The sequence below is a fragment of the Peromyscus leucopus genome, chromosome 19 (assembly GCF_004664715.2).
Source record: "Peromyscus leucopus breed LL Stock chromosome 19, UCI_PerLeu_2.1, whole genome shotgun sequence".
Classification (NCBI taxonomy): domain Eukaryota; kingdom Metazoa; phylum Chordata; class Mammalia; order Rodentia; family Cricetidae; genus Peromyscus; species Peromyscus leucopus.
In genome coordinates, this window is record NC_051079.1 from 51,172,648 (window position 1) to 51,197,132 (window position 24,485).

Here is a 24,485-nt window from a genome sequence, read left to right on the forward strand (position 1 = left end):
CAGACAGACAGGAAGTGACAGAGCTGGGCAGGAAGAGGAAATGGTGTAGCTGGGTGGAGAGAGGAAATGAATTGGCAGAACAGAGAGGCATATAGGCATGGGTATACAGGAAGTAGGTCTCTTTGAAAGCTGTGGAGTTGGTGAGGTGTGGTTAACTGTGGCTTTTCCTATTCCTCAGATTTTAACCTCGACACATGGCTCCAGGTTTTTTTTTTATTAATAAGACCATTTTATTAATAAGCAATTCATCCTATACATACTGAATGAAGGCATATATTAAAAGGATCTTTCACCAGCATTAAGTAGACTTAGCCTAAATATAAAGTGATGGTTCAGCATAGGTAAGTCAATAAATTTAATATATTGCATATATGAATTAAAAGACAAAAATTACACAATCATCTTTATAGATCCAGAAATACCCTTTAAAAAAATCTAACATGCAAAAAAAAAAAAAATCCAACATGCTTTCATGATGAAAGTCCTAGAAAAAGTAGGATAAGAGGTAATGCACCTCAACATAATCAAGGTCATAGATGACAAATTTACAGCCAACATCTATCTTCCTAAATGGAGATATCCAAGCAGTTCCATTAGAAATAAGACTCCTACTATGTCTACTCCTTTTCAGTATAGTGACTGAAACACTAGCCAGTACTGTAAGACAGGAGTAGGAAATTAAAGCAAATAAATAAATAAATAAATAAATAAATAAATAAATAAATAAAAAATAAAAAAAAGGAAAGAAAGAAAAAGATAAGTCAAATTATCCCTCTTTGTGGGATACAGGATATTATACAGAATAGATCACAAAAATTCTACCAGAAAACTTCTAGAAATGATCAACAATTTCAGCAAAGTGTCATGATACAGAATCAACTTAGACAATTCAATAGCTTTTCTACTTACCAACATCAAACATGCTGAGAGTGAGATCATGTACATACTCCTATTCACAACAGCCTCAAAAAATATATTCTCCACAGTGATAAACTTAAGCAATGAGATGAAAGATTTCTACAACAAAAACTTCTCTGATGAAAAGAAATTTAGAATGTCACTAGAAAATAGATTTCCCATGTTCATGGATTGGTAGAATTAAAATTGTGAAACTGACTATTCCACCCACAGCTGTGTATAGATTCAGTGCAATTCCAGCCTAGATCTTCATCCTGTTCTTCACAGAAGTAGAAAAAAACTATCCTGAAATTTGTTTGGAACCGCATAACCAAGCAATCCTGGGCAAAAAAGAACAATGATGGAGGGGCTATTATTCCATATTGACTATTGCACTATAGTAATACAAACAACATGGTAGTGGCACAAAAACTGACATGTAGACCAATAGAAAAAAGAAATAGAAGACCCAAACCTGAGTGCAGGTAACTGCAGCCATCTGATATTTGACAAAGATGCCAAAAACATACATCAGAGAAAAGACAGTATCTTCAGCAGATGGTGAAGAATGAAACTAGAACCCTATATTTCAATCTCCAAGAAAATCAAGTCTAAATGGATCAAAGACATTGATGTGAAACCTGAAATGCTAAAACTACTTGAAGAAAACATAGGTGTAGGGAAGGCCTTTTGAAAGAGGACTACATTTGCCCCAGAATTAAGGCCAAGAGTTGACAAGTATGACATGAGAAACTAAAACCATCTGTACAGCAAAGGGAACAACTGAATGAAGAGGAAGCTCAAATAGTGCATGGAATCTTTGCCAGCTATACATATGACAGAGGATTAAGATAAATAATATATAAAGATTTAACAGTCAAGGGGACAAATGACCCAATTAAAAGATGGACTTGTATCTGAACAGAGAATCCTTGAGAGAAGAAATTAAAATGACATTGTCTATTTATGAGTGGGTTATTTCACTTAGCAAAATGTCCAGAGTCCTTCCATGTTGTAGTATGTTTCAGAATTTTGGATGAGTATGTATAGAATTATATGCATGCAACCATTGCAGTATTTTTCCATTCATTCATTCTTTAATATTTACTTTGTTTCCATCAAATAGAAGTGTGTGTACTTGCTACTGTATGTATTGCTGCTATGAACTAGGTGTCCACTATCTCTTTACAATCCCGCTTTCAATTATTTTGGAAGTATATTGAAAAGAATTTGCAGGATTAAAGGGTAATTCTGTTTTTGTTTTTGTTTTTAAACAAACATCATTATATTTTCTATAACAATCATACTATTTTACATTCTCAACAGTAGTAAACAGAAAATGAATTTCTTCATTTTCTTTGACCACCCCCACTTAAATATCAGTTATCTTAAAAGGCATGAGATGCTTATTGAGTCTTTGATTTCTACTTTCCTAATTACTAGTCATGTTTATCATCTTTTCATGTATTTGTTGGCCTCCTACATCTCTTCTTTAGAAGTGTACTTTTTTTTGTCCATTTCCCACTTTAAAATTATGTTGATTTTTAATTGTTGTGGCATTTTAACCATTTTTTTTTTGAGATATGTAACTCTAGCTGGCTTGGAACTCACTAAGTGTACTTGGATGGCCTTGAAGTTGCAGTAATGAGTGCTCTTCCCTTGCTGAGATGACAGATGACACAAATCCTCATCTAGGACTTATTTATATTTGCTATAGATTACTTCTTATGAGATGATTTGAAAATGTCTCTTCCCATAGATTCCTTTCTTGCTCATGACTGTGGCAATGCACAGGTGGTGTACCTATTTGCAGTTTTTTTACATTTTTTTTTTAGTATTCAAGAAATCATTGTCATATTTGAATCTTTTCTCTTGTTTTCTTCTTTATAGTTTTAGGTCTTAACATTTAAATACTTGAATCATTTGAGTTAATTTTTATATGTGATATAAACTCAAATTTCACCTTAAACTCTTTCTTATAGATACCATCTACAAATGACTATTCAGTCTTCTATGCTTCTTTTATTTTAACATAATTATATACCTATGTGTGGATAAGTAGCAAAACCATTTTAGCTTTTGTCATTAAACATAAATTGGAACTTCTGATATTTCTTATTCTTCCTTATCTTTTAAAAGAGATATTTGATAAATCTTTTTTGTTAAGTTTGAGTTTTTAAATTGATATTTGGGTTGACGAGCATTCTGGTTTTGTCTAGTCTTTAGTATTATGTACAGGATGGCAGTGAATAAACTCATTCATGTTCTTCCTTTTTTGATAGTGTATCTTAAGTATATTCCTAGAAGTGAAATTTTGAGTTTAAAGATAAAATGTATGTACGTCTTTCCAAGTTTTTTTTTTCCCCACATGGATTTGATTGTTTTGCACTTTCAGCAGTGGTATATATGAGGCCTTGTCTTTCAGCACCCTTTACAGCTGAACACATTCTTAAACTCTGGGAATCTATCTGTGATAGATGAGAAATGAAATACCATTTTCCATTTTTGTTTCATTTTTACTTTTTTTTTTGTTTTTTGTTTTTTTTCGAGACAGGGTTTCTCTGCGTAGCTTTGCACCTTTCCTGGAGCTCACTTGGTAGCCCAGGCTGGCCTTGAACTCACAGAGATCCGCCTGGCTCTGCCTCCCGAGTGCTGGGATTAAAGGCGTGCGCCACCACCGCCCGGCTTCATTTTTACTTTTTGTTAGGAATTAGCTCAGTATGTTTTCATTTGAGCCTTATGAATTTGTTTCCAAGTACCAGTTCATACCCCTAGCTCTTTCTATAATAGTTTTGAGTAATTCTGTATCTATAAGTTCAAAACACTATCTAGTTTATCATATTTTTATTTTGCTTATGAGTCCTTAAGCACACAGAGTTGTAGAGGAAGAGTGTCGATGAGCCCAGGAAAGTGGCTCAGCAGGTAAATCTCTTGCTGATTACACATGATGACCCGAGTTTGATCACAGAACACATGTCAATGAGGAAGGAATTAACCATTTTCACAGAGTTGTCGCTGGTCTCCACAGTGTGTAGTGGCATGCCTGCCCACCTAACAGACACCTGACACACACACACATGCCTGTGCATACACACACACAACACGGAAGTATAAAAAAAAGTGACTTCCTAATTTAAAGATATTTTGTTTTTCTCTCCAGAGTGGGTTTCAAAAATAAATTTTACATCTTCTTTTCTATTGAAGTATCTTGGTTATGATAATGCTTGTCTGCTCCGTCATTATTCTTTTTACAACTTTGTTTTGCACGTTAATTATTTTTTTTTCATTTTTCTTTATTAAGAAATTTTCTACTCACTCCACATATCATCCACACATTCCCTCCTCCTCCCTCTTCCCACTCCCCAGTCCTCTTTCCCAAGCCACCCTACATCCCCACATCCCCCAAATCGAGTTCTCCCATGGGGAGTCAGCAGAGCCCAGCACACTGAGCCTAGGCAGGTCCAAGCCCCTTCCCACTGCACCAAGGCTGTTGCACGTTAATTCTTAAAGAGCTCCTCCAAAGGGAGTGATGAGTGCTGCCTTAGTTAATTTAACTTCATTCTCCTCTAAATCATGAGTTAGATAGGAATAGCTTTTAAAATGAATTGTGAGATTTAATTAGTGTAATGCAGGAGAATAGTAACATGCTCCTAGAGATGCATTGTGCTCATTACAGAGCATGGGTTTGATGTCTGCGGTCGTTTGATGCCACTCTGTCTTCTTTCTAGACCGAGTTAACTGTAGTTCACAAACCTGCTTACTCAGGTTTCTCAGAGGCTTACCACTTCACTAGTTTCTTTATACTCCATCTCAGAAGATAGAATTGTGTTTTATGACATCATTTATTTCCTTGTGATCTGAAGCTCCTCAGTCTTCGTACAAGTAAATGCATACAAGTATTCCACTGATAATATCTTCTTGGGGCTAAGATACAAATTTTAATTTTTAAATTGCTTGATTAGCTTACATTCATTGTTTATAAAAATGATATCTTTCACAATGATTGTATTTTTTCTCCCCAAATGACCAAGTACCAAGTCCTTACTTGACTGTTGGTAAATACTTGACCTTGTTACTCTGTTCCTTTAACATTCTAGCATTTGCCCAAAGTATCTCATTTCTTTTGGCACTGGTGTCCATTGGTTGGGGCCTCATTTATTAAAATAGCATTTTACTGTTTTGTGGCACATACTCTAGATCATCTTGAGTTTTCCCAACTTCCTCCTAGGGTCATCATGTTTGTAAGGCGCCCAGTGGAGTGTAGGTGGTTATTTTATACTCTTAGCTCTTTGGGGGCCCACCACACAGCTCCCAAATTGTACATGGGAACTAATTCTTACTTATGAATGCCCAGCCTTAGCTTGGCTTTTTTCTAGCCAGCTTTTCTTAACTTAAATGATCCCATCTACCTTTTGCCTCTGGGCTTTTATCTTTATTCTATATGTCTCTCTTTTCTTATTTCATGTCTGGCTGTGTTGCTGGATGGCTAGCACCTACAGCCTCCTCTCCTCCTTTTCTCCCTCCCCCTCTTCTCTTTTCTCCTGCTACTTATTCTCTCCTCTGCCTGGCAGCCCCACCCATCCCTCTCCTGCCTAGCTATTGCTGCTCAGCTGTTTATTAGACCATCAGGTGTTTTAGAGAGACAAAGTAACACAGCTTCACAGAGTTAAACAAATGCAACACAAAAGACTACAACACATCTTCGCATCATTAAACAAATATTCCACAGTGTAAACGAATATAACACATCTTAAACTAATGCTCCACAACAGTGGAGCCTTCAGTAGGGCTGTTGGAGACAGCAGTCTGGGCACTAACTATACTTGCTGCTCCTGGGTTCACAGATTACAGATCCTCTCAGTGGACAGAATTGAGAAACATCAATAATTCACCCTCAATCTTTATGTCTCCTTTCCTTTCTCTCTCCTCTGTCTCTCTTTCTCCCGTTTCCTTGCTGTCCTCACCCTACTTAAAATAAATCTGACTTCATGTGAATGTTTCCCTTTTCTATTCACACAAGGATTCATTCTAGCCTTCCCCCTTTGCTCATTCATATTTTTTCTGAATAGGATTAATCTGTCTCTCATTATCTATGGTGGATTTGCTTGTTTCTCCCAACCTCAGTAGACTTTATGTAATTTAGAATTTCTAACATATGCTTTGTAAAAACGAGCTAACACTAGGGTGCAGTATTTGCGTACAGTTCTTTTTTGGTCGGTAGCTTTGTACTATCTAGTCTTTTGGCCTATTTCTGTAGTCCTCAGTTCAGTGTCTTTTATGTTTCCATCTTTTTGTGATCTTATGTAATAAGATTTGTAAGAGTGTGCACCTCATCCTAATTTCCCTAGCATTCTAATTAATTCGTTATTTTAAGCAATTGTATTTAATAAAGTTTACTCAGTCATACTTAAATCTTTGGGATATGACACATTAATAGATTTTAGTATCTACTACCACAGTCTTGTAGAGATCCTTCTCCACCTTTTAACACTTTGCTGGTTTGGTTCTTTGTAATCAACCCAGCTCCAACACTGTGCTAAACTCAGCATCTTCATTCATGTTTGACTGTAGTATATAACATCTTCCTGTATTTTTTTTTAAAGATTTATTTATTTATTATGTATACAGTGTTCTGTCTGCGTGCCAGATCTCATTACAGATGGTTGTAAGCCACCATGTGGTTGCTGGGAAATGAACCCAGGACCTCTGGAAGAGCAGCCAGTGCGCCCAACAGCTGAGCCATCTCTCCAGCCCCCATCTTCCTGTATTTTATCTTGTTTGTATATGGATAAACACAAAGACATAAAGCAATCTTGCTGGGTTGCTAGAAACCATTGCTTTTATTGGTTGTTTCTCAGAGACTGTCATCCAATTTAGGCATACTTGGATGCCTAAAACTCCGTGGCATCATACTTGTTTTCTCATAGTGGCTTCTGGCTGTACACCCACACTGAATCCCTGAACTGTGCGGATAATCAAAAAGAGAAGGGAGAAAAGCCTCCCTACTCAAGTATTAAGTTCTTAAGAGTCTACTGTCAATCACAATTACCAACTTTAGTACCTTTTTAATTTTATGTATTAAAGGTTCTATTCTTTTTACTGCACTGGAGCTAGGTGTGTACCTTAAAGGAATCAAGTTTATAGGCTGGTCATGATGGCACAGGCCTTTAATCTCAGCACTGGGAGGCAGAGCTAGGTGGGTCCCTATAAATTCAAGACTGGCTTGGCCTACATAGTGAGTTCCAGGCCAGCCAAGGCTACATAGTAAGAATCACTGTACAAAAACCAAAACAAGTTTATTCCTTTTCTAACTGTGTTAGGATTCTTGAGAGGAACAGAATAATACAATGCACGTACATACACACACACACACACACACACACACACACACACATATTATACATATATAAATGATATTTATTACAGTGGTGTACAGGTGGTGGTCTGGCTAGTTGAACAGTGGCTGTCTCCCTACAGAAAGGCTTAGAATCTGGTAGTTGTTCAGTCCACGAAACTGGATGTCTCAGTTGGTTTTCAGTCTAAGTTGGAAGTCTGAAGAAGTAGGTCCTAATATCAGTGAAGGAGTTCCTCAGCAGCAGATAAGGTGAGGGCAAGCAGGGAAAAAGTAAAGTCTTCCTTCTATGTCCTTTTTTTATGGGCTGATACTTGAAGGTATGGCCCAGATTTAGTGTGTATCTTCTGATCTCCAATGATCCAGGCTTAGGGTTGCTTCTTTCCACTTAAAATAATCCAGTTGAGAACAATCCCTCACAGGTGTGCCTACCTGCTTGCCTGATAGTCAATTCCAGAGGCAGTCAAGTTGACAACCAAGAGTAGCCATCCCACTGCTGCCCACCTTCTGTTAGTAACTTGTTCTCACTATCGTTTGGGCTCCAACATCTGGTGTCTTGTTAGCCTCACTCTCCACCTGTTGCCCCTCATACCTTCCTGCTGTCCCATGATCTTTTAGTGTGCTGCTCTTTCTTCTTCACTGGGTGTCATTCCATGATACATTTTACACACCCTTCACAGTGTGACTCTTCTCCACTCAGTGTCATTTCATGATACATTTTACATACACTTCAAGATGTATGTTTCTACTCCATAAAATTGATTTTGATGTGTTCTCTTCCATACGCTCAAAATGTTGCTTGATTTTTTTTCCTTCATATCTAAACTATTTTATATAAAATATGCACATTTACAAATCTGCTTTGGTACTATGCCTATCAGGTTCTCTAGTAAAAAGTTCCTCTTTCTTCCTTTAGTTTTATTCCCCTTGCTTAGTAAACCAGTCTCCCCCATCCCCATTTAAATTAAATGAAAATGGATGGATTCTCTCCCCATTTGTATTGCCTGTATTTGGAAAGATAATCTACAAAAAGTGATTTTTCAAACTTTTTTTAAAAAAAGTGTTTATTTTTCAAATGAAAACTTCTATAAACTTTGTGTATACCTCTTCATACACTTACACAACTACTTAGTGAGGTAACAGTGAAGATCTCTGTCTAGGAAAAAGTATGGTTTGAAAATTATTGGCTCATCACCACATCCATTCACAAATCTTTCTTTGTATCAGTACAGGAGAGATCTTTTCTCAACACAGGTGAAGGTATTCCTCACAGCCCCATTCCTGTAACTGTTCGCTCAAGTTCCAGCACACACCAGATCTGAAGCTGAGGATCTCTTTTCACTTCATGGCTTTCCTGGAGAAGGCTTGTTCAACAGTAGCCAGAGTGCATGTACACAGTCTTTATTGAAATGTGAGCACTTTGCACAATTTTTGCAGGTGCCTTACCATATGAGCAATGCTATGACCTCTGATTCACTTAGATGTAGCCATCCTTTAGATCTAGCCCAGGATTCAGCATCTTGATTGCTAGAGCCGTTATCTTTCTCTGTCTCCATCATTTCACCTTCATTGACTTTAAAGCAACTTACTGTTAACATGTGCTTAGTATGTGTATGCAGTGCAGGGTACTGTTTATGCTGCTTGGTTACCTGTCTTCACAGCTAGTGTGAGAAGAGAGGCAGAAAGGGAGAGAGATAGCAGGGGAAACAGATGTAGAGAGAGTGTGAATCTTAGGAGGGTTTCAGCGGCAAATTCTTAAGCAGTTGCAAAATGCATAATTCTACTTGTAACTGAGGCCTCAAGTCAGCCCGATTTCAATGTTAGTGTGTGTCAGGGCAGGTTGGCCTTTGTTTCACATCTCCTGGATTCTTTCATTTGTGTCTTCTGAAATGAAAATTGGTCTTAGTTCACTTGTAGCATGCAAAGCAAAACAATCTTAGAATAGGTGCCTATGGTGAATTTAAAGTTTTAGGTATGATTTTTTTACTATAGATCACTTTCATTTCTGTGTGGAAAACAAGAAAATAAAGCTTTATCCTCTCACGTTAATACTGTGTTGAGCAAGTATACTTCTTGTGGTTTCTACCACTTGTGTCTTTTCCAGCTTGTTTTGCTGCTTTCAGAATGGTTTGTAATTACATATTTTATGAGAGCAATTTCATAAATAGCTCAAAATATTAGGTAGGAAAATGTATTTCATTAATTAGACATCAATTTTCTTGTTACCAAATAATTATTGTATTCTGATTTAATTTTAAAGAAACTACGTTAATCATATTTTTATTTCTCTAATTGCATTATGCCTTTAATACGCTTAGCTTGTTTCTGATAAATTAAAATGATCTTTATTCAGAATAAGTGATACCTATCTTCAAATTTTTTATATGAAATCTTCTTTATAAGACAACATCTATAGTGTTATAATTTCTATTTTTGATGCTTAGAGAAGGAAAAGTAGATACTGTGTCTTTAATGGAAACCAAAAGGTTATCTTCTATGGCCTTTGTGTGTATGTGCTGATGTGAATGTAGGCAGCCAGACAGGCGGTGTGTGCAGAGAGACTAGGGAACGGCTGCGGATCGATACGTGTGGTGTGAAGTGAATTAATGTGAGGCAGGCCGTCTGTCTGTCATGAGATTGTGGGGAATGTGGGGCAGTGTTGGTCAGTCACTGCACAGATCCACTTCCAATAAATTCCTGCCTTCTGCCGCCTATGCAACTGGAAATCTGCACACACTCCCTTATTGCTAGATTTTACTTCATTCAAAGTAAATGTTCATATCAAATCATTGCCTCCAGTGTACTTTAATTAGATCACTGGAAAGCCGCAGTTGTGAGAAACTGATGAAATAAAAATATCTGCTATTGTTTTGGATATATTTTCCAATCTCACTGGAAATCTATATTTTATGAGAATGAGAAATATAATTTTTATTAACATTTTGTATGTTTTTGTTATTTACTCTAACAGTTTTCTCCCTTCCATCTAATCTTCAGTAAAATAATAAAGTTATAGTGAACTGAACTTACCATATATCCCAGTATTGCTTAATGAGCTGCATTAAGAAAAATCTTGCTAAACCAGTGTTTTATCTTTGCTTGTCTTGTTAGTCACCTGAGTTCATTTTATTTGTCTTTGCTCTGTATTGTAAATCAGTTGGAAGAATGCTTATAAAGATAATACGTAAGACATGAAATGTGCATTTTAGCTAATGTCTATATTTTATTGTTGAAATTAAAAAATGTATTTTATGTGTTTAGGTGTTTTGTCTGCTTGTAGGACTGTGCAGCATGTGTGTGCCTGGTACTCTCAGAGGTTGTAAGAAGGCCTCAGATCCTCTGGAACTGGACTTACAGATGGTTAGGAAGCACTCTGTGTGTGCTGGGAATTTGAACCTGGGTCCTCTGGAAGTTCAGTTCATGCTCTTAACTGCTGAGCCATCTCTCCAGCTCCTATTGGTGGGATTTTGAGAATAGTTTTGGTCTATTGATTTTGAAGACAATATTTCTATATTTACATTAAAACATTTTCAAGTGATTTATAAATATATTTATGTACGTATGAATGTACGTACGTATGTATGATTGGAAAAGTTTAATTATTGCAGGGTTTTGACAATAAGTGACCATGGAGTATAGAAATCTATAAGGTCTTATAAAAGTCTTCCTATTGTCTGTTTTCACTTCTCCTGCTCAGTACAACATTCCCCACCCAATGCTGTCACAAACTTCCTCTTACCAGTTTTCTGCTTCATTCCGTTTTTCCCATTTCCTCCCTGAGTCTCATGTTAGATCCTTTACATGAAACCTATAATGGTAAAATGTACGTTTTGTAACACTTGCATTTGTATACTTCTTCTTTCATACATTTACTCTATCTTTTTTATTAGATCTCATGGTATCCTTATATATTTGTAATATTTTTCTTTCCCCAAAACACCATTATTATTATTTCTTAGAAATTAGTTAATATAATTTGTGTTGAGGGATTGGGGTTATTTTCATTGTGTTCTGTTCAATCAGGTTTATTGAACTTTATGCCCAATACTTTGAGTATATTTATCAAAATAATAGTTTATTTTAATATAATTTGACAAATAAGCTCACTAACATAACTTATATAAGCCAAAAACAAAACATTTCCATATAATCAACAGTTTAAGCCCATGCTTATGAATAAGCAAGTTTATGTGTACAGATCTTATAAAGATTCTTTTTTTTAAATTTTTCCACACTATTTTATCTTTTTTAATAATGAATCACAAGGAAGTAATTTTTGCTTTGAAAGCTTACACATTTTATATTAGTAACAAAGTAATTTCTTCTTCTTTGTACTTCTTTGGAACTAATAATACACAGGGAGATGGTTTAGTAGATGAAGTGCTTGTTGCACAACCTTAGGCACCCAAGGGCTGGAGATAGAGCTAGCAGTTAAGAGCCCATGCTGTTCTTGCAGAGGACCAGGATTTAGTTCCAGCACCCACACAGGCAGCTCAAAAATACATGGAATTCTAATTTCAGGGATCCAGTGATTTCTTCTGACCTGCATGTGCTCCAGAAACATGTGTGGTACACACACATTCGTACAGGCACTTACATCACACAAGATTTAAATAAACACAAAGCATAAGAACCTAAGACCACATCTCTAGTAGCCATGTAAAAGCAAGGTGCAACAATGCAAATCTGCAACCCCAGTATTGGTAGAGGCAGAGACATGGGCATCTCAGGCTTGCTGGCCCATCCCAACCAATCAGTGAGTTCCAAGCTATCAGAATAATCATTGTTCAATAGATAAGATGGTGGGGGGAGGTGAACAGAGATAAAGGAAGAAACCCCCTTATAAACTCAAACCTCCACATATACAGGCATTGAAAATCACACCTGCATACCTTTATACACTTGTACATACTGCACACACACACACCCACACAAAGAAAATAATATTTTGTCACAATCTACACTTCTGTTTTATGACTGAGATATAGTCTTTTTATTGTATAATTTTTAAATAGTTAAGTTTACATATAATTTACATATAGTAAAATGTATCATTTTGGCTCATAGTTTTGAACAATGTGTTTGGCCATGTACATGCTCCCACAAGCAGGATATAGATTAGCTTTGTTTTTAAAGATTGATTTATCAAACCCTTTGTTAAATCCTTAGCTCCCACCAGCCACCGATACTGTGATGTCTGTCTGCGTGTGCATAGCATGCACCTAAATACTATGGAGATCAGAAGCAGCCACATTATGGTTTGGGGTTTATAACAGTGCTATGATGCCTTCCTTTGCAGGTAGAGAATAAAATGCTTAGCATTATTTTAAAATGTTATTGATCTTTATATGGCTTGAAATTTTAAAGTTATTTCCTGAAAACAGACTGCTAACATTGGCTTTGATGGAGTAATCGAGAATGTTATGATTTGGTTGTCTATCTTCAGCACTCCCAGCCTTCACTATCATCCAGAACCTTTAAAGAGTTTTAGGCAATTGGTTGTCTTCACTGTACAGTGTTATGGGAATTATGACATTGAGCTTATTGGAAAAAAAAAATGTCTCTTTGTTTTTTGTTTATTGGTACCTAAATAGCACTGAAGATCGAATTGCCTGTTCAGGGAATATGAGGAACATAGCTTAAATAATTTTTTTTTAAAAACATGCATTCTTGGGTTGATGATATCTTTTAGTTGGTAGGGTGTTCATCTGGCTTAGCAGTCCTAGCACTTAGGAGGTACGGGCAGGAGGATCAGAAGTTCAAGGTCATCCTCAGCTACATAGCAAATTCCTGGCCAGCATAGGCTATGTAAGACACTCCCCCCAAACAAAAACAAAACAAAGATAGAGAAAGTCATGTATTCCTGATAGAAGAAAATTCTCATGGGAATTTTTATTTCCTACTGTATAAATGCTCTCTTGTTTCTTTTTTCTTTATCTACTTTTGGGGCTCGGGGAGTACCCACAGTTTACACATAGCGGCATGAGGGCCTTGGTTGATGCAGAATATTAGAAAGTCAGACATGTATGGGTAGATTTACTGAGATATAATTTATTTACTAAAGTTCCCCCAAACAGACACAATTCAGAGAGCTTTTAGCTTATTCATACAGTTGTGCAGCACAGCCATTTTTGGAAAATGTTCACCTGAAAGTGAGCCCCAATACTCAACTGCATCTTCCCTGGTTCCCCACACCCTCATCTGTAGGCCAGTGTGCTTCTCTGCTTTCTGTCTCACTAGATTTCACTCTCTTGGCTGTTTGAGGTCCTAAGATGAGGTGATTTATTTAAGTTTCTAGTGTCTATGTTGCAGCATCCATCAGCTCCCTCTTCTTGTACCTTCATAGCATCCCACTGTACGACTATAATTTTATATTAGTATGACCATTTGCACTGTCATCACTTTCTGGCTTTTGTAGATATTGCTGCTGTGACTATTGATGGGTTAGTTTTCATGTGGACATATGGTTTCAGTCCCTAACAATAATTGCTGGATCATATATAAACTTTGATATTTAGGAGGAATTGGAACACTGCTCGCCAGTGAGATTTGCAAGTTTCTTATACACTCTAGATACTGGTATCTTGTTGGATATGTGATTAAAAAAATGTTTTCTCTGCTCTGTGTTTTGCCTTTTTTCTACTTCATAGGGTTTTTGCAGAGCAAAAGTTATTTAATTCTGATGAGGACTACCTAATCAATATTTCTTTCTGTGGATTATGCTTATAATGTCAAGCCTAAACTTTATAGCGCTATGATTTTTTTAATGTAAGAAATTCTAATTATTTTACATTTCATATTTAAGTTTATAATTCATTTGGAGTTAATTTGGTGTAAGATGTGTGCTCTAGTTGGGATGTACTTTCCTCTTGATGATGATTATCTCCAGTATGGTAATATTGAGAGGTGGTGGAGCATTTCAAATGGGGAGCCCAGAGAGAGGTTGGTCAGTTATTGGTGATGTCTTTTGAGAGTGATTGAGATAGTTGTTATGGGGCTCAATGCTTGCTTCGTCTTCTTCTAGCATCATGTAATCTTTTTTTCCACACTCTTGCTATGATGATTCTGTATACCACTAACCATGAGGTCCTCACCAAGGCCAAGTACATGCCATCACCAGGTCCTTGATACTCCAAAAGAGAGATACACAGTAGAATTTTATTCAATTTTCAATAGAATGAAGTATGAAATTCTCAAGTAAATGGATGGATCTAGAAATTAAGTGATAATAAATTTGACTAGACTCAGAAAGACAAATACTACATATTCTCTGTCATGTGGGATGTCTAGCTTCTAATTTACAGGCTCTCTCTCTCTGTCTCTTTCTCTGTCTTTCTCTCTCTCTCTCTCTCTCTCTCTCTCTCTCTCTCTCTCTCTCTCTCTCTCCCTCTCCCTCCCCTCCCCCTCCCTCCCTCCCTCCCCCCCTCTCTTGTAGGAATGCATGTGAGTTTAGGTTGAGAAAACCTTGTGATGAAATGACTTGTGGGTTTCAGATCAGAAAACCTGCATTTCACCTCTGGCTTTGGAACTTAGCAATAGTGTTATGTTGAGCAGCTTATCTCTCTGGTTAAATAGAATGAATACAAATGCCTTACTTATAAGCTTCAACATTCACTTCCATTGAATCTCTTAATTTCATATGGAAAGAAAATACTAATGATCATTACTATTTAGATTGTTCTTTGATATTGTTATTCCAGTTTCTCTGATAATTTTTAGAATTACCAAATGTTAGCAAAGAATGAGAATGAGATTTCAAAGGTTATATTTTAATTCAGTTATATGAAAACTGATCTTTAATTTTTTAAAATCATTTGAACAATGTGTCTTTTTAGGAATGTGTTTATACTTTTTTTTTCTATCCCCTTCTCATTGTGATTATTTCCCAAGTAGATTGTGTTGATTAAATAATTAATTCTTTTCTAATAAATCCTTCATCTTGAAATTCATCTTTTGAACCCAACAATAAATATACTTCAGTACAGTGGTAACATCATCATTTTCTGTTCAATGGGGACCATTTTTGGCTTCATTATTCCCCTTTTCTCTCCCTTAATTTTTTATCTCCTTTGTGCCTCCCCTACCTCCCTCCAAAGCAGCTCTGAACAAATGATGCTTCTATGATGGCATGTTCTGTTTTTAATATTCAATCTTTAGGTCTTGTAATCATCTACTGATAGGTCCAGATTGACATCATTTAAGCGAGAAATTGATGGGAGTCTGCTTAAGGAGTATTAGGGAATTTATTAGGGTATAAATTGAAGAAATACACTCATGAATACAGAACCGAGTAGACAGCTGAAGTCCTTCTGATCTTTTTGGGAATGAATCTACCTGGCAATTCAATCACACCAGGAAGCAGGAAGAAGGGAGAAGGGCCTTGTGAATCCTCTCCCTTTTTTTTTAAGAGGTCACTATAATGGCAAGAAGCACGGCCTCCTTTGGGCCTTATAGCCCAAGGTCACGGGCAGAGCAAATCCCACCACACTTCACTGATGGTGGTGAATGAGTTAAGGTTTTTTTTTTTTTTTTTTCCCTCTCTCGGTGCCTTTTGTAAGCCTTGGGAATTGTGTAGGACAGTATACCTCAGAAGAAAAGAAATCCTTCAGTGTTTATAGCATTTAGTTTGTAAAACATTTGGATGGCTCCTGTATAAGCAAATATTAAAGTACTTCTTTAAAAGACTTGATTAGAAATTTCCACTTCTATAGTAGCCACAGTGGACTGGTGATAATAATATAAAAACACTATAAGTCTATTATTCATTGCCAACTTAGAAATAATATGGTAGATGCAAATTAACACCAGACTATTTTATCAGAGGGTTGAAAAGATGGCTGTGCAGGAAAAAGACATTTGTGTGAACTAGTAGAGGTATGATAATTATGTTCCTCATCCCTAATTCTTTCTTCAAGGGAAATGTTTTTCTTTGGTGACAATACATTTCCAGGGCCCAACTCCTTCTTCCTCGCCCTGCTGTCAGCCCCGTGATCTAAACACACTAACACAGTAGAGAAGGAAGCCTTTGAACCACTTCTTCCCTTGACTTTTTCCACCTGATTGCTGTACAAGTCTCTAAATCAGACAACATAAGTATAGCAAAAGTGTGTTGGTAAAATGAATCAAATAAAAATATACTTTACATCAGCATTTGGGGTCTGTTCCTCAGATGTTAATTAAAACTAAATACAGGATATACCCATGCATGTCCATCCATATAAATCAATAAAACAAAGAGGAGTGCCTTCTTCATTTACTTGTATGTTATACTTTGTTAAATTATCTTTTGAACAAATAAACAATCCATTTCGTTCATTTTGTAAAGTGAGATCTTGTTGCTCTTGCCTGTTTTAGCTGGTGTCACCGCAGAGGCCATGCAGACTATGGCAGCAGCTCCAGATGCCTCAGGGCCTGAAGCCAAAGTCCAGGAAGAAGAGCATGACCTCGTGGATGATGACATCACAACTGGTAAGCAGGGGCACAGCCATGGGATTTGTTGGAGCTTTGCTTGGTATTTCCAGCTGTTTGTTAAGTCATGTATTGGGGTTGTGTCTTTTGCTAGAAGGCTGGAGACTTGAAATGGAACTGTTGGCTTGGCCCAGGATGACACATGTCGCTGTGACAGTGAGCCTGTGAGCTGGGACTTGCCTTTGTGGGAAATCTTGTAATTGTGAAACTAGAGTCATTATTAAAGCCTTGGAACATGGAGAGGCAAATACATGCCCATTAGGCCGTGAAAGGCTCTGCAATCACAAGGCTGAATTCAAGAAGAATTAAGTTGTAGTGGCAGTGTGTATCATATAGGCTGTGAAATGTACACGTATTCTTTACACTGCAGTTGAGGAAGTGAATGGTGCTTTTTCAAGTTATTTGCTTGGCGTGGACATCAAATACTCTTACTTGTGTTTCCTATCATGGAACCAGACATATAGCAAATTGTATGAAGTTCACATATGGCATATTTAGCCTGTCACTGTTCATTTTGATTAATTTGAATTGCTGAATTGCTGAATCTCTACATTCATAGCGCTCAATTTCTTTGAATGTACTGAGGATAAAAACAGACTGGATAGTTTTATTGAGATTAAGGTTTTGTTGTTTGGGTACGGGTGGTTAAAAGTCGTTAAAAATGTGACCAAAATCTCTAATTACTATTACATGTGAATATTAAACAACAACTTTAAAAGTAGTATTATCAGAAAATAAGAGTGCAATTTTTATTTTAATATTTTATTGATTTTTTTTTGTGTGTGTGGATTTCACGTCAAGCATCCTGATCCCACTCATCTCCCTGTCCCCTCGCTTCTGCCCTCTACCCTTGTGACCTCCCCACCCGAAACAAAATGTAAAAGTATAGCCAAAAGACAAAGCAAAGTCTCGGCATGAAAGCTGCAGTGTGGCCCCGTGAGTCACACAGTGTACCCTTTAGTCCTTACATCTTTAAGAGTAAAATTTTTCACTAAAAATTAAAAATAGAATTTGCTTTCTTTCATAGCGATATGTAGCAAGTCTGTTACTATCAATTACCACCTGAACGCCTTGGACTTCTTCCCACTGGGAAGAAGGTGGGAGAGCTCAGTGATTGCCTTAGGTAATTGCAAAGTTGATGTCTAAGAATTGTACCCTTAGGCAATGGCTTTGAGTACATTTTGCCTTAGGAGGAGAGATGATGGGGTTTCATTATTACAACAATTTTTATAGTAATTTTTACTTTTTGAAATTATAATTGCAATATTTCCCTTTTTGTATTCCTCCCATGGCCCCACTTTCTCTCTTTCAAATTCATGGCCTCTTTTTCTCTGTTGTTACATATATGCATGCATACATATGCACGTATATATTCCTAAATATACAACTACAGCCTTCTCAGTCTGTAGAATGTTACCTGTATGCATGTATGTGTGTGTGTGTATGTGTGTGTGTGTGTATATGTATGTTATATATATATATATATATAAAATCTTGGGTATCATATACACTTGGAATTGGATTACCATTTGTTTTTAACATGTAAGTCTTCTAGTGAAAAATGTCATATAACTTATATACAAGCTTAGGAACCTCCCAGTTTTCAGAAGTCATTTAGCATTGAACAAATTAATACAATTAATTTGTTTCAATAGCTACTAAAGGAAATTTTTGCAGATATTTGTTAACTAATAAGATACTTTTTAGCTCCTGTTTTTATTGCTTTTTTTTTTAAACAGCTGCTACGGATGGGTTTTATCTTAATTCCCTAGACAGCTGAAGACCTTCTGTATAAAAAGTAGTTGTTTAATTTCTTGCTAAGGAGGGCCTACCTTTGCAGTAGTAGATCAGTGATCATTCTGGAATAAAGATTATTGTGTGCACTCAAATAAACTATAAGAAACTAATTGAAAATTTAGATTATGCAATTATAAACACATGAGATTGTATTATAGCTCATGACTGTGTTCTTATAAGTTTAATGCAGTTTTAATGTAAGTCTCATTTGGAGAATTAATTCATGCTGCCTACCATGTATTTTAATCTGTTTAATTTGGCTAAACGTGTGTGACGAATGGCTTATGTCAGTTGATTTATTCGCTTCATGCCATGGGTACTTCTGCAAGATTGTTCAATATCCAAAGATTTTAAATAACCAAAAAAGCCTTCGTTAACATGTTGTCAGGGCAGCAAGCATGCTGCCGTCTCTTGATTGTTCAGGTTGCCTGTAGACTGCTACTTGATTAAGCTGTGATATAGATTTTTGTGACAGTTTAGAAGAAAACCATATTTCTTTTTATTGACTAGAATCCTATATAAATTGCATTATGGAAAATATGGTAGCTGCATCGAGAAAAACCCATTTTGAGCATGCTCTTATTTTGGGATGAGCAGTATTGTCAAGTATCAGCACTACAGAATGAAAGGCTGCCAGCTTTGCCAGTACCTTTGGAAAGGATTCAGTTAATTTTTTGGTTATTTTAAAGTAATTGCTAATAATACTTCTTCATAAAATAACTAGAAATTATATCATGACAAAATTTGATGTATTTAGATAATGTGAATGGCTATTTAATTTTATTTTTGCTATTATCTGATACTTATTCTTAGAAATAGTTTGACCATGTACCAGTTGAAATTCAAGTATAATTTCCTATTTTTGATAAAAGAAGGACGATTGTTTCTGAAATCATAATTTTGGCTGAGAATGGTGAGGAGTGAATGCTGTCTTAAGATGTTTATGCTTAACCCAGCTCCTTTTGTTAGGTTTTTCCTCACAGGAGTAATACAGCATAGAGAAAGCCTTGTAAGTGTGGGCTGTGATCAATGGAACTAATTAAGTGTGTTTGAAATGAAGAGTACTTAATTGGAAGAGAACAGCTGGAAAAACTGGGAGGAAAAAAAAATTGAGTCTTGATTGAGACGATTTAAACCTTCGCCATGTCATTTAAACAATATGCTGCTGCTATTTCTATGTTTCTTTTTGAAGCTAATACTCATTGATGAGGGCTGCAAAGTAATGCCTGTGTGCATGTGACCACACTCAGATTTACTTACCATTCTGTCTTAAGGGTCATCACATTCCTTAACTATATGGTTTAAATTATATATCACATTTATTTTGGTGGATCAACATTTTGATGTATAAAATATTAAAATGTCCTTTATATGAATTTTATATCATATAGTATACATAGGAAATGTGCTTTCCCAAAGAAATTACCTCAGGGTTTCCAATATTCTATATACTTAAGATCTAAGATCTTTTTTATCCAATAATATAACATTATTAAGATTATGTCCAGATTATTTACAATTTCTGGATTAAAAGAATATTGTCCTATATATATGCCTTTATCCATATACTTTTCCTTACAATTATAACCTATGTAGATATACTATGTAATATATATGATTAAATATAGTATGTAATCAGTATTGTAAATAATGTGTTTTGTTGCCTTATGATTTTATTTTATTAATTTATTATTCATATGAGCTTTGTCATGTTAATTCAGAGGGCCTTGTATTCCTGGTGTCCTCCATCCCCTCTGTCTCTTAGTCTTCTTTTTCCACCTCTTCTTCCATGGGGTTCCTTGAGCTCTGAGGGGAGGAATTTGATGGAGAACTCCCTCTTAGGGCTGAGTGTTCCAAGGTCTCTCACTCTTTGCATAATATCTACTTGTGGGTCTCTGTGTTTGTTCAAGTCTGCTGCAGGAGGAAGCTTCTCTGCTGATGGCTGAGCAAGGCACTGATGTATGAGTACAGAAGAATGTCTTTAGGAGTCATTTTATCACTAGTTTTTCTTTTTTTAGACCATTGTTATTATCATTTTATATGACATCATTGTACTAGTAGAGAAAGCTCATTAAAAACTGAGCTCCATATAAAAAATTTTAGATGAAGCAGGATTGATTCTTGAGTAGGCAATCTGTGTGGCATAGTTTTTCTTCATGGTAAAAGATAGCATTATAATTGAGGATGAAGTTATGGATCTTCTAAATGTTACTTTTTACACAGCTTTTTAAAATTTCAAACTAAAAATGTTTTAGAAGGGCTTTATTAATAACCTACATTTATCTCTGTAAGGAAATGACTCTATTTGTCTTTAATGTCTTGTTTCTTATTTAATATAACAAGGACACAATTGACCATACAATAACGAAAAAGTGTCAAAAGTCACCAACATTGTCAATTTAGTGTTGCCCACACCAGGCTGTGCCCACCTCTCCAGCTCAATTGCATTTTGTAGTTATATGTTATTAACTGATGTGTGGTTTCCTTAAGTTTGTATATCTGGGACGAAATTCTTTTTTTTTTTTTTTTTTTGGTAAATTAATGTAGATTTTTATAAATTTACGTTCATTTCTTTTTGAATTATATAATCAAAGTATTTTTTCTAGGTATGACATTAAAAATTTTTATTTTACTCCTTTTTTAATAATCAGTCATTTATGACAAACTTATATAATTAATGTGTCACACAGAATTGTGTGTTGACTTGGGTAGAAGAATCTTTTTATGGTTTCATAGTAATGATTAAAAGTAATATTTCTATATGTGCTTTATTTTGAATATTCTATGGCAGTCTCATTAATTTAATATATATTTTTGGCTCACACTAGTTCTTTAAAGTATGTCATTGATAAAATAGGCAACAGTATATCACCTCATGGAATGTACATTCTAGTATGGGGAAACAGATAATAAGGAATATTAATTAAATATACATTGTGTAAGATGAGATATGTTACAGGAAAGAGAAAAGGTAGAGAAGAGTGGGGTACATTGATGGTACTCAAAGTCTTTATTCATCAAGAATGGCATGTGACTCCTATAAAATCACTTTGAAATAGATCCTAGCATTGTCCTGGGTATGTAAGTGAGGGAAGAAACTTGCAGAGAGGGCATTTTCAGGGTCTTGTTCTTGACTGCTAATAGCCCTAGAGCATAACATGAGCCCCACATGATTTAGAATTATCAATCTATACTGTCTCACATTCTCAGTGGATGATTTTGGAAGGTTTTCCTCTTTTTTTTATTTTTTTTTTATTTTATTTTTTTTGGTTTTTTGAGACAGGGTTTCTCTGTGTAGCTTTGTGCCTTTCCTGGAACTCACTTGGTAGTCCAGGCTGGCCTCGAACTCACAGAGATCCGCCTGCCTCTGCCTCCCGAGTACTGGGATTAAAGGCGTGCGCCACCACTGCCCGGCTTTTTTTTAAAAAGTAAAATGATACCACAGACTATTGCTATTCTTAAGGTATCAGATGAGCAGTGTTGTATATCCTGTCTTACTGCTTAAAATTAAGGTAGACCAACAAGGGTTGGTGACAGCTCAATGGTAAGAGTTCTTGCCCAGCATGTTCAAAACTGTAGGTTTATTCCCCAGCACCATAAGAAAATCAAAGTGAGGCCAAAATACTCTCTCCTTGAGTGGGTGTGGGGCACGACACATTTCTTCTTTAAAATTCCCTATGTTACTTAGGACTACTGTTATGAGATTGCAAATAGAAACATTTTTTTGTTGTTGTTGCTGCTGCTGCAGCCTTTTTTTTTTTTTTTTTTTTTTTTAAATCACATACACGTTAAACAGAAAGCTCATTATTTGGCCTGGTTTTCTGAAGTCATCACTATAAAACCAACACCTTAACAAATATTCATGTATTTAAAGTCTCAGCATGTCTTTTAAGATAAAGCTCACACGACTGTCTGGTCTGAGACTAAATATTGATTTGCTCATTTTACTACTTACTAAGGGTCCTACTCATAACATATTCTTATATTTTCTTTCTGACTGAAAGATGGGAAATTTGCCATGTTAAAGTCCAGATAAGCTTCATTAGAAAAAAAATGGAACATTATGTATTCAGAGATCAAAATTGCTTTCCTAACACAAAAGGAGACTTTAATTAGTGAGACTTATACCTGTGTCTTTTGTCTTTCTCAGTTTTATAATTGACAGTGTAAAAAGAAGTGCAAGGAGTACTAAACATATGTGACCTCTTGTAAAAAGTGTTTGTCTTTTTATTTCTTCAATCAATCTTGCATCATGATTTTTTCTTTTACTTTTGTGATTATAATATAATTCTTCATTTCCCTTCCCTTTCCTCCCTTTAAACCTTCCCATATGCCCCCCATGTTCTCTCTTTCAAATTTATGGCCTCTTTTTTTCATTAATTGTTATTAGAGATATATCTATCCATATATATATCCCTAAATATAACCTGCTCAGTCCATCAAAGATTATTTGTACATATATTTTCAGGGCTGATCATTTGGTGTTAGATAACCAACTAGTGTGCCCTTCCCTGGAGAAGAGTATTTCTCCCACTCTGAGCATTTCTTAGTTGCCTGTAGTACTTCGTGTAGTGTTGAGACCTCATGCTCAGCCCCCTGCCCCACCTCCTATCCACTTTGGCATGTCTGTTGATAGTGTCCTTATTCAGCTCATGTTGGTGAGAAGTTGTGGGTGTAGCTTCTGACATTACTAGGAAACACAATCTCACAACAAATTCCCCATTTCTATTAATCTTAACTATTTTTCCACCCCCTCTTCCATAATGTTTCCTAAACTTTAGGTTGAGGAGTGTTTTGTAAATGTATCCATTGAGACTGGGTTCCCCAATTCTGCATTTTGATTGGTTGTGGTTTTCTGTAATGTCTCCTTCTCTGGCAAACACAAGTTTCCTTGATGAGGCATGAGGATTAAATCATTGTAAACTGCTGTTACCCATTCTCTTGACTGTAAAATGTTACTACTACAAAACATATGATGTTCAGGCTCTTATACAGATTAATAAAGCTGTTAGCTATTCACCATGTAGTGTTCTGAGAACAGATACTAAGAAAAGTAGTGATTATATAGTTTTCTGAGTAGAATATCTGATTCTAAATTATTTACCTTTCTATGCTTTACTTTTAATCTGTGGAAGAAAATATAAATTAAAATATTTATTTTTTAATGTTTGATGTTCAGCTTTAGTTGCATAGTAGTGGGTAAACACAGTATTTTTTAACACGATATTTGACAATTTCTGACAAAAACACACAACAAGTATGCTGTTATATGAAGCTGACATTACTTTTCTCATATATCCCTTTTTTGAAATTTATTTAGTTTTTTTAGTTTCAACTACCAGTTACATGGTAATGATGTTCAACTGTGCACCTGCAACCACCATGCCTAGTCTAAGCACTAGGTCCATATGCCTGCATATCCCATAGATACCTAAATCCGTATCTGGTACCTAAAGCCTCATCCAAAAGTAGCTGCTTATTATTTCTTCCTAAAGCTTATCTTCATTTCTACTTATACTCAGTTGAATGCCATCACTAATGGTATAGTTAGTCATCCCTAACAATGCCCAACTGTAGTTGGTACTAACTTTTATTAAATGCTTCTTCTAAATATCTCACTCCTTAGAAGCATCCTAGGCTTAGACCCTGTTTGTTTTATTTTGTTTTGTTTTTTAATTATTAATTTTTTTGTTCTATTCTACAGTCACCTTCCTGACTACCTCTTGCCATTGTCCAATATAAGTTAACCAGTACTCTGAGAATTTCAGTAGCCTGTGCATCACTTTTCACTTTTGTTAATTGCTAATAACTGACTGCCCACTGAGTATAGCAGATTCCAAAGACTTTCTTTGGGTATTTAGAGCCCTTGAGGGATTCCCTTTATCTCCAGAGCCATCAGCTACTACAATACTTTATTTCCCCCAGAGTAACCATAGTTCATTCTTTGCATGAGTCCCTGTGCCTGGCTGGT

General features: G+C 35.8%; 1 protein-coding gene across 1 annotated transcript in view; it reads left to right on the forward strand.

Moving 5' to 3' along the window:
- Window positions 1-24,485, forward strand: part of Wdr7 (WD repeat domain 7) — a 301,023-nt gene that overhangs the window by 119,004 nt on the left and 157,534 nt on the right. The window contains 1 exon segment of the mRNA XM_028857247.2: window positions 16,604-16,717. Coding sequence (XP_028713080.1) covers window positions 16,604-16,717 — 114 coding nt within the window.